General features: G+C 37.6%; 1 protein-coding gene across 1 annotated transcript; it reads left to right on the forward strand.

Annotated features, from left to right (window-relative positions):
* The first annotated feature begins 370 nt into the window (after positions 1-370).
* On the forward strand, positions 371-2953 carry LOC120967939 (uncharacterized). The gene is made up of 5 exons (XM_040394257.3): positions 371-501; positions 1337-1435; positions 1544-1577; positions 2249-2296; positions 2707-2953. Exons 1-5 carry the CDS (start codon positions 406-408, stop codon positions 2769-2771), a joined length of 342 nt encoding a protein of 113 aa, XP_040250191.1. The 5' UTR covers positions 371-405; the 3' UTR covers positions 2772-2953.
* The last annotated feature ends 7502 nt before the right edge of the window (positions 2954-10455 follow it).

Below are 10455 nucleotides of genomic sequence, written 5' to 3' on the forward strand. Positions count from 1 at the left end.
ATCACCGTGGGACAAGCGGCGCCTAATCATGAAATAGCAGCAGATTCAAGTGACAGTGAGAGAACAATCAGTGAGGGTTATGTGGGGATCATGTATGGTGGTAGCCAAACCCACGATGGCAACCTGGAAGGAGAATCTGCTATGGTATTGCTAGCAACAGATTCAAGTGACAACGAGAGAACAATCAGTGAGAGTTATGTGGGGATCCTGTATGGTGGTAGCCAAACCCAGGATGGAGACCTAGAGGGAGAATCTGCTATGGTATTGCCTGCTGTAGGAGAGAATACCACGGCGAGATCTAACAGTCATGGTTATACCCGCAGCTTGGAAATTGATTCTGCCTCTCGTACTGAGCGGCATGCTGCCAGGTCAGATTCTGTTCGAGTGGCACAGCGCCGAGACTGCATGCAAATTTACCCTGAGTGGCTGGAGAAAATTGATTCAGGCAAAAAGATGTGGACAACTCTCAAACAATTTCGAGCAAGTGGGAAGCATGAAGAGGTTAGTATATACACATGTTCTGGTGTGCTCTGTCATCAAATAATTTTCATTGTGTGTTAATCATCTCATAACATAAGGAGTGTTTGCTTGATGGGCATTCAGACCAAATGATGAACGAATTAGATCCTTTTTCCTTTGATCAAAAACACATGGCATTTTTTATCAACTAGCCCATCCTTTTTCCTTTGATCTACTAACATTGGTTTCAAGTTATTGTAGAAGTTTCTTGTAGTGACTGGTTAAATAATTCACACATGTTCGTCTATTTATGCTATGTTATACAATCTATCCGATGATGTATATCCATTTTTTCTAAAAATAGTGCATCTACCTCTAACTATTTCACAGTCAACAATCCAAGCCCGAGCCCGGCTTGGCACGGCTCAAAGCACATGGACAATGGCTTCTCAATTTAACTAATTATATTCGGGATATTAAAATGATATAATATACCTATATTTTGAATAAAATATACATTTGTTGCCATTTCGGGCTTTTGGGCCGCGCTTCGGGCGAGAAATTGAAGCCCAAGCCTACCCCAGATGTCGGGCTTTGCGCTCGGGCCTCTTGGCCGGGTAGTCCATGAACAGGTTTAGTTTGATCTATTCACTCACATTTTGATCCTCGTTCATTATAGCATTTAACCATAATTCATATGAACATGCACCACGAGAATATAATAAAGAAAATGGGTCAATTTGTGGTATACAACGCCTTATTGTGCGACATCACAAGAACATTTTTCTCCTTGATTACAGTAGTAACTACTGTGCAATCTTATATGTCAAAGCATATATTATATGACAAATTAAGTATATTGTTTTGCTTATTTCAGTATTACCTTCACAAGGAATATAGTCACAAATTTTGCTCCAAACGCAGCGTTATTGAGTTCATACGAAATGGATCTGTGAAAGGGAAGCCGGTTCAGAAGGTGCCTAAATACTTGACTTTCAAACATATAGTAATTAGGCGAAGATGTATATGTTTTTTGTATTAACTTTAAAGTATTAATTTGACACGGTATCCTATTTTTGCACAGAGATCATCTGATACTACTACGAACAATCTTCAGGGTATGTCCAGTTGGCCCCATGCATTTGGATATTATTTTGTCTACTATTATTATTATAAAGAGAAATCTAACTGAAACTGAAATATAATAAATATTAATGGAGAGAAAAATACACATTAATGTCCACATACACAACACAACTAGCCAGTACTATCCTAGTTTACATGAATTAATATTTGCAATGACATTTAGGTTAGTCATGACATGATAAAGAAAAAGTTTTTTTTGCGAGGTAAGATAAGGTTTTATATAACTGTTCATGGGGACCTCCTCATGGTTGCAGATACATAGTTTTACAGTGCTTCATGAAATAGTTGCATATCATCATGTCTAAAGAAGAATCATGACGGACACAACTTCAAGAAATTCTTCTTGAAAATAACATAATGTGTATATACCTCATAGAGGATGTAACTTGTTGGTAGCATTTAATATTTTGACACACTCGCCATCTTCTATGCCAGCATTATTTGGGTGATGGTTTAATATCCAAAAGCATACATCAAGGTAGTTATGTGTAATGATATTCTTGTGAAAATAACTTCCATAGTGTATACTTGCATATATGTATTGTTCTATTGTATTCTCACAGTTAATCATTTTTCTTAGTTTTTTTTTGTTTATTTATGTTTAGAGCAAGATTATAAATTAAGCTGAGCATAATTTCTGCAGATTATAGATGGCCCACTAAAAGACAAAGGACGAAGGCGCAAACTTCAAGTAATTCTTCTTGCCACATAGGTTTTTCTAATTGTGCGAGGATACCACTTGTAACTGCCTTTAGTCATCTATGTCAGTAGTATTTTGAGAAGAATTTCATTACAAAATGCAATGACTCAAATCAGATTGTTCATGATGATTCCTAATTGTATAACCAATAAGCTTTACACACCTTCCTATTTTAGAGTTGTTATCTTAATAAGTATATACTATATGTTATTAATGTTGTTGTTGGGTGAGGAACATTTGGAGAATGTGGAGGCCAATATAGATTGAAACCATTAATTCATATTAAAATGGTCATGACTTCTTATTTTTATTTGACATAAGTGTTTGTGACTTGTTTGAATTAATGTGTTCTGCAATTATATGATACTTCTATACTGATACTATTTTTATGAAATGTGCAGCTAGTTTGTCGACAGGAGCACGAACAACCACAACTTCTACAAAGCTTCCACATGGTTTCATCTAGTATCATGCGAAAAACATTGAGACAATCAAGATTACATGAGCAACCTAAATTATGTTAGTTGTTACCTGCTTTCAAATGAATGTGTCCTCTCATAGTATGCATGTACTTCTGTTGTTGAGGAATTTATATCATTAGACAGTTCTATTATTCATAATTATTGATTAATGGGTACATACCTTCAATCCTGGAAGATTGTGAGATAGCCAGTCAAGGAAGCGATTTGTTTATTGAATTGTGCATAACAGGGACATTTTTACATTTAAAGGAACATCGTAGGAATAATTTGGTATTTCGAGAAGATTTTCCAGTCCCCTGCCCCAACCTGCTGGAGACAGTATGAGTGCTGACACACACATTTGTAACGTACCAGCAAGCTAGTGCAGTAGCTTCAGTCACATGCTCTGGAAGCCCAATTTGGGTCTTCCTTCAGAAGGCTCATCAAGGCCATCATCACACCATTCTAGTTAGTTACTTCTGCAATGATATATGTCCGTGAGAAAATAAGAAGCTAAGGTTCTAGTAGACTTATAATCCTCTAACAGCACCACGTTGGATATGCCCGCACAAATAAAATAACATGAGTGGAGTCTATTTTGTAAGCACATATCTTGTCACCAGTCAACTACTAGTACAGTAAGAGCATCAAAGAGGAATTCATTTCATATAGAATAGTCGCATACATATACTTCTGTTCGGCACATACTGCTCATTATCATGGACAATGATGTAGCTAGCTAAAATGGAGCACGTGGCTATATATAATGTAAGGAGGGAGGCTCCAGGGATGAGCTCGACAAACAGAACTAACCTGCTCTTGCGAAGAACCAGTAAGCCTTGCTACATTGCCACCTGCATGCTGCAGGGCATTGCGTCCACCAGCTACTGTGGTATGTCGCAACTCTGTCCTCTCATCTTTTCACCGAAGCGGTCGTTGGCGAATTCTAATCTTTCTGGAACAACATTCGTAATTCCCTGCACTAGAAGGTCATCATGATGCATCGGCACATCTGAATTCTAGCCACATTAACAAAATCTTTGCCCAAACCAAATTAAGGGAGAAATGAGAAATGAAGGAGAGCACCAAATAGTAAGTTAGGTTACACATATATATAGAAATGTCGTTCATAGTAAAAACAACCGGAAGTGTATCCATGTTGTTTGCTTAGGTGGCTGAAACCAAGGTCCTATTCACTGGGATGATGAACCTACTAAATAAAAGGGTTCTCAAAGTCCCCTCAGAACTAGAGTCGAGTAACACAGTCATGATCCCATGGGGTTTCAGGATAACGACATGCAAATGTGGTTAACACAATCAAATCTCTCATTAAGATTTGTCTTATTTTTTATCACTACGGGAAAATTCATGTTTGCCGAGTGTCAGTGTCTTTGCTGAGTGCATTTTGTCGGGCACTCGGCAAACATATCTTTGCCGAGTGTAATCCTGAAACACGGTAAATAGGTGCTTTGCCGACTGTCGTGGAAAAAAACTCTGGCAAAAAAGTAATAGTTGCTAAAAGGTGCTTTGTTGAGTGTCTTGGAAATAACTCTCGGCAAAATAGTGGAACTTGGGCAAAGATGTGCTTTATCGAGTGCTACACTCGGCAAAAGGGGGTATGCACTGCGCTCACTGTTTTGGCTGTCGAGATTGCATACAACCTCGGATGAAGATGATCCAAGAATCAAAGTTTTACATTTCGACGAGATGAATAATTTTCATGTTGAGGACCTTTTCATTTTAGGCCATATTATTTACATTTTTTGCCATGCGAAAATATGGTCTCAAATGAATAAGGCGGTGGTCATATTTATTGCATAGTTTATGACTATGGGCCTAACCTTGGCATTTATGTGCATCTTGCCATCACAAACAATGTTGCCAAATAGAGTTTCCAACATTTCATACAAAAATAATTTTTCTATTTTTGAAGTGTAAAAAATTGATACTTTTGTGAAGCTGCTAAAAATATCGAGTGCAAAATGGCATCACTCCAATTTTCACAAAAATAGACCATATTTTTTTAGAAAATTCCCTTTTTGTGGATTTTCTATATTTCTAGCTACTTTCACACATTTAAATGACTTTATTATGATTCCGCGAAATTAATTCAATTTGAACTGTAATTGTGTGATAGTTATGTCCTAGAAATTTGCAAAAAATACTTTTGGGTACACAAGTAGTCATTACATGGAAAATCCACTTAGAGTTTGAGAGATTCAACCCCTTGACATGAATAGCCATGCCGGACACTTTCACCCCGTTTTGGAAAAATGAAACAAAAAGGATACAAGTTCAAAAAATGCAATCCTTTCATATGGACTCCTTTTATGTGTACTAGTGTGGATGAAAATACCAAACTTTCAATATGACAGTTTTGAATAAAAAATATCCTGCACAAATGGGCTATCCCCTATGAACATTCATGGCTTTCAAGTCAAATGACCAAGGTGATGACCATATTCATTGCATAGTTTATTATAATGTGCCCAAATTAGACATATAGGTGAACCTTGCCATTACAAATAATGTTGCAAAATAGAGTTTCCAACTTTTTGTACAAAAAATCATTTTCTATTTTCTAAGTGTAAAAAATGGGTGTTTTTTGTGAAGCTGGTACCAAAAACAGGGTACAAAATGACACCACTCCAATTTTCACAAAAAGTAGACCGTATTTTATGGACAATTCCCAAAGTCTGTAGATTTTTTTCGAAAACTATAACAATTGGTGTATTTTTTTAATATTTAATGAAAATAATATATATATTTTTAATGGGAAGGGAGGATATTTAAAGGATAGCATGGACATCTAAGGGTGTACGTTGAAGCGTTGGAGGTGCCTTTATGTGCCAGTTTACGACGTGCTCAACCGGCAATGTGGTAGTATTAATCAGTATATACTTCTGATTGTAAAAGAAATCAATATATAATTTGTTTGGATTATTTTAGTTTGTAGGGCAAACTTAAAATGGATTTATTTAGCCTATGATTGTGAAATCACTAATTAGGAGGTACCTTTTGCAAAGGTCACACCCCACTTTCATTGGTGCTGACAGGTGGCACATGGCATGTGTGCCACTTGTCACAACATGGGAAATTCCCCCTTTTTGTAAATTCATTTTTTTAATCTTTTATCTCTTGAACCGCGCATTCAAATCATGACCCATTTTTATCTTTGGATTTCTCGCGCCGAGATCTTTGAAACTAGGTCGCATGTTAATAAGTTTCGATGAACTTTTTCTTCACGAAAATCAAAAATCGAAAAAATATGAAAACAAAAAATACAGAAAGCAAAAAAAGAAAAAAAAACCTAAAATCACGGTTGTGCTTTTTTACATTTTTGGGAAGAACAATTGTGCTTTCCCCTTTTCGGGAAACACAGTTTTGCTTCTTGTGCAAGCATAGGTCATGCTTTTCCCTTTTCAAGAAGCACACGCCATGCTTCTTTTTTCCGGGAAGCACATATGTGCCTTTCCTTTTCGAGGAGCACAGTTTTTCTCTTTTTTTCAAAAAAGCATAGATGTGTTTTTCCCTCTTCAGAGAAGCACTACCTATGCATCTCACTGAAACATGTTATGCTTTTCCTTTTTTGAGGAAGTATAGTTGTTCTTTCCCTTTTTACAGGGAAGCAAAAAATGTGCTTTCTTCCTTCTTGGGAAGCTGTGCTTCCCGCGGAAAAGCACCGCCTCATGAAAAAACATAAAAAATGAAATTTTTTCATCAAAACCTAGGGAAAACCAAGAAAAAAAGAAAACATGTGTAAAAATCTAAGGGTGTACCAAGCGCACGACACGTGGCAGCAATTGGACGCATCACTTGATGCGCTCTCAGGTCCTAATAGTGACCTCTGTGGTATCCGCCGATGAGATACTTGTTAGATAGTTGGAGACCTCGTTGCATCAAATAGGAGGGTGGCCACAAAGGGGGGGCATCCTGGTGGGCCGGCCCAGTAGCGTGCTGCACTCTATTGCAAATTGGTCAAAATGTAAAAAATTATGTGTGAGCAAAGCGCGCATGGCTAGCCACTCAAGCTAATGAAACTCTGCTAACTACTAGGTCGTGTTGAACTTTAAAAAGTACTATATGATACCCCGCGCGTTGTTGCGGGAACTCTTAGTACTTTACATGAAGAAGCTTGTGGAGTGAAAATATATAGATGATGAAAAAAATACTTTTTAAAACCTTTGGTGGTACTTTTAGGAAGATTATGGAGTGAAAATAAGTAAACAATTAATATATTTTTGAATCTTTGATGGTATTTCGTGAAACGTGAGAGAAATGGTATATCAGGGTATCTCCGTATTTGTGTAGTTAGAACCTGTCACCCTTTAGCGGGGAATTAAATGCATCACTAACATTAAAAATAGAGCATATATAGTATGATGGGAATTTCACTGAAAACATGGCCAGCCTAGTCTAAAGCTGAATATTACACTGAACAGAGAGTGCCCAAGACAAAAGCACTAATGCTTGTTGAGTTATTTGTAATATAGGAGTAGAATCCTTTCGAAAGAGAAATTCCAAAATATTAAAAAGATCCAACAGTAAGACATCCATACACCTTACAGTTTATACATGGCGACAAGCTACATACCAATCGCTAAAAAAGGTGAATATAGAGTCATGCACATCAGGCCCTCATGGCATAGATGCATTTCTATATCTATATCTATATCTATACCTACTAATAAAGCAAGATGCGTTTCTCCAATTTTTTCATCCGTTCACCACCGAAAATACTTTTTTTGTATCCGAGGTGGTACTAAAATTTGTGTGGTCCATCTGCTAGAAAACAAAACAGAAGAATTTTGTCTAGAATTTCGTACGTGGGCCGCACGCGCCAAGGCCCAGAAAAGCTACACATTTATATCCAGCGCACGCTGCTGGGGAATATTATTTATCGCACAGAGCGACATATAGTTGGAGATTCCAATATGTGGCCCAATGTTGGGCTAGCCCATTTCCTTTTTTCTTTGTTATTTTCATTTTTTTAATTTTCCCAAATTCCCTTTTTTATAATAATTTTCGTTAACTCTTCGAATTTCTAAATTTGTCCCATTTTCAAAAAAAATCCAAAAAAGATCGAGATTTGCAAAATAAATACCATTTAAAAAATAATAGAAATACTAAAAATATTATTTTTATTGAAATATTCACAATTTAAAAATAATGTTTGTGACAAAAAACACATTTTTGAAAATGGTTTTGATTGTTTAAAACAAGTTTCCATTTTAAAAAATTGTTCACAAATTCAAAAAATGTCCGTTTCTCCGCCTTAAAAATGGCCATGTTTTCAAAAAAATTGTGAATTTTAAAAAATCTTCCAATTTCAAGTTTTCTTTCCTTTTTCCAGAAATTAGTTCTTTTAAAAAAAAATGCTTGTTTGTTTAAAAAAAATTTGGAGGTCACCACAACTGCGACAAGGAGGTGGACCAGAAGGAAAAAAAGGCACGAGATGGGTAGTGGCCGCCACTCGGACCAACCCCACTACTATAAACATCTCGTGGGCCAAACATGACCCACGAGAACACCACAGCTCTCCGCTCTGTCGTGCCACTATTGTGGAGAACATTTTGATGGACACATCAATTATCTCTCCCGATGCTTCTCGCAAAAAACTCTCCCGTTGCAACGCACGGGCATATGTGCTAGTCTTCCACTAAAAGGACATGCCTTCAGGGGATTAGTGTAGCTAGGTGTGAAGATCTAGACATATAAATGGCAGGAATGACTTCTTCTTCCTGCCCCTTCTGTGGCAATAGAGGCCCGACTTCAATTGGGATCCGACTGACATGTTGCTCCCTCTTCATAAAATGGAGCTGATTGTTATCTAAAAGCAAGCTAGGTAGCTTTGGCATGGCCAGCAGTAGTACTTGCTACTTTTCCAGTTGTGATGCATCACATGAGAACACAAGGAAGGCTACGTGCTGCCATGGCCGGACCCTTTGGGGTGCCAAATGGTGTTCAGATTTATAGTAGGTTCCATTTTTGGTGGGAATCCAGGGAGAAGGCGATGGAGTAAGATGACAACCCATTCCCATACTACCACTCAAAATCAAAATGAAGAGGGTAAATAAATGTACTTACTAAGAACACACGGATAACATACAACTGGCTACAGAAGCAGCCAAACTTTGTAACCCACAGAAACTGGGGAAATTGTGAAAACTATTTATGTAAGTAGAAGCAAATGTAGTCCAGTTACCTTTCATGGTAATGCTTCTCTTGGGCCGATTCTTAGGATCCCTGAAGAATGCCTTCTGATTTCCCAAAGCATGATTCCTTGCTAGAGCAGTACCTTTTGTTCCCTTGAGTTAAGGCGCAGTGGGAAATATATCACTATCAGCTCTAGTTCAATTGCTTGTATTTTACAAAAACATACAATTGAAACAATTATCAGGAAAAGTTATTACCTTAATCGCGGCAACTCTTTGAGCATGCAATTTGGCGTCTTGGTGTAAAATCTTCATGTGTAAACAATCTTGTTTTAGCATCCAGACTCTATAATTAAAAGTAATAAGCTCTTTTAAAGCCGAAAGCAACTATATAGACCAATACAATTAAACATAGCCAGCGGGTAGGTTTCAAATTTGAAGTAGCCGGGCTCCATAGTTAACTCTCCGGCATGCAGGCATTTAGTGTAGTAGATCCAAGACATACGTGTGACAGATTGCATATGAACAACATTTATTAGTAGGAAAATAGTACTACCTGAAGGAAATATGCCCTAGAGGCAATAATAAAGTTATTATTTATTTCCTCATATCATGATAAATGTTTACTATTCATGCTAGAATTGTATTAATCGGAAACATAATACATGTTTGAATACATAGACAAACATAGTGTCACTAGTATGCCTCTACTTGACTAGCTCGTTAATCGAAGATGGTTGTGTTTCCTAACCATAGATATGAGTTGTCATTTGATTAACGGGATCACATCATTAGGAGAATGATGTGATTGACTTGACCCATTCCGTTAGCTTCGCACTTGATCGTTTAGTATGTTGTTATTGCTTTCTTCATGACTTATACATGTTCCTATGACTATGAGATTATGCAACTCCCGTTTACCGGAGGAACACTTTGTGTGCTACCAAACGTCACAACGTAACTGGGTGATTATAAAGGTGCTCTACAGGTGTCTCCGAAGGTACTTGTTGAGTTGGTGTATTTCGAGATTAGGATTTGTCACTCCGATTGGAGGAGAGGTATCTCTGGGCCCTCTCGGTAATGCACATCACTATAAGCCTTGCAAGCAATGTGACTAATGAGTTAGTTGCGAGATGATGCATTACGTAAGGAGCAAAGAGACTTGGCGGTAACGAGATTGGACTAGGTATTGAGATACCGACGATCGAATCTCGGGCACGTAACATACCGATGACAAAGGGAACAACGTATGTTGTTATGCGGTTTGACCGATAAAGATCTTCATAGAATATGTAGGAGCCAATATGAGCATCCAGGTTCCGCTATTGGTTATTGACCGAAGAAGTGTCTCGGTCATGTCTACATAGTTCTCGAACCCGTAGGGTCCGCACGCTTAAAGTTCGGTGACGATCGGTATTATGAGTTTATGTGTTTTTATGTACCGAAGGTAGTTCGGAGTCCCGGATATGATCACGTACATGACGAGTAGTCTCGAAATGGTCGAGACGTAAAGATCGATATATTGGATGACTAT

The sequence above is a fragment of the Aegilops tauschii genome, chromosome 7 (assembly GCF_002575655.3).
Source record: "Aegilops tauschii subsp. strangulata cultivar AL8/78 chromosome 7, Aet v6.0, whole genome shotgun sequence".
NCBI classification, from domain to species: Eukaryota; Viridiplantae; Streptophyta; class Magnoliopsida; order Poales; family Poaceae; genus Aegilops; species Aegilops tauschii.

Bases quoted from the DNA above. Each gene is read 5' to 3' on its own strand.
- LOC120967939 (XM_040394257.3), top strand. From the start codon at position 406: ATGCAAATTTACCCTGAGTGGCTGGAGAAAATTGATTCAGGCAAAAAG. The intron at 502-1,336 runs GTTAGTATATAC...TGCTTATTTCAG, and splicing joins CAAGTGGGAAGCATGAAGAG to TATTACCTTCACAAGGAATA. The intron at 1,578-2,248 runs GTATGTCCAGTT...TAATTTCTGCAG, and splicing joins TACTACGAACAATCTTCAGG to ATTATAGATGGCCCACTAAA.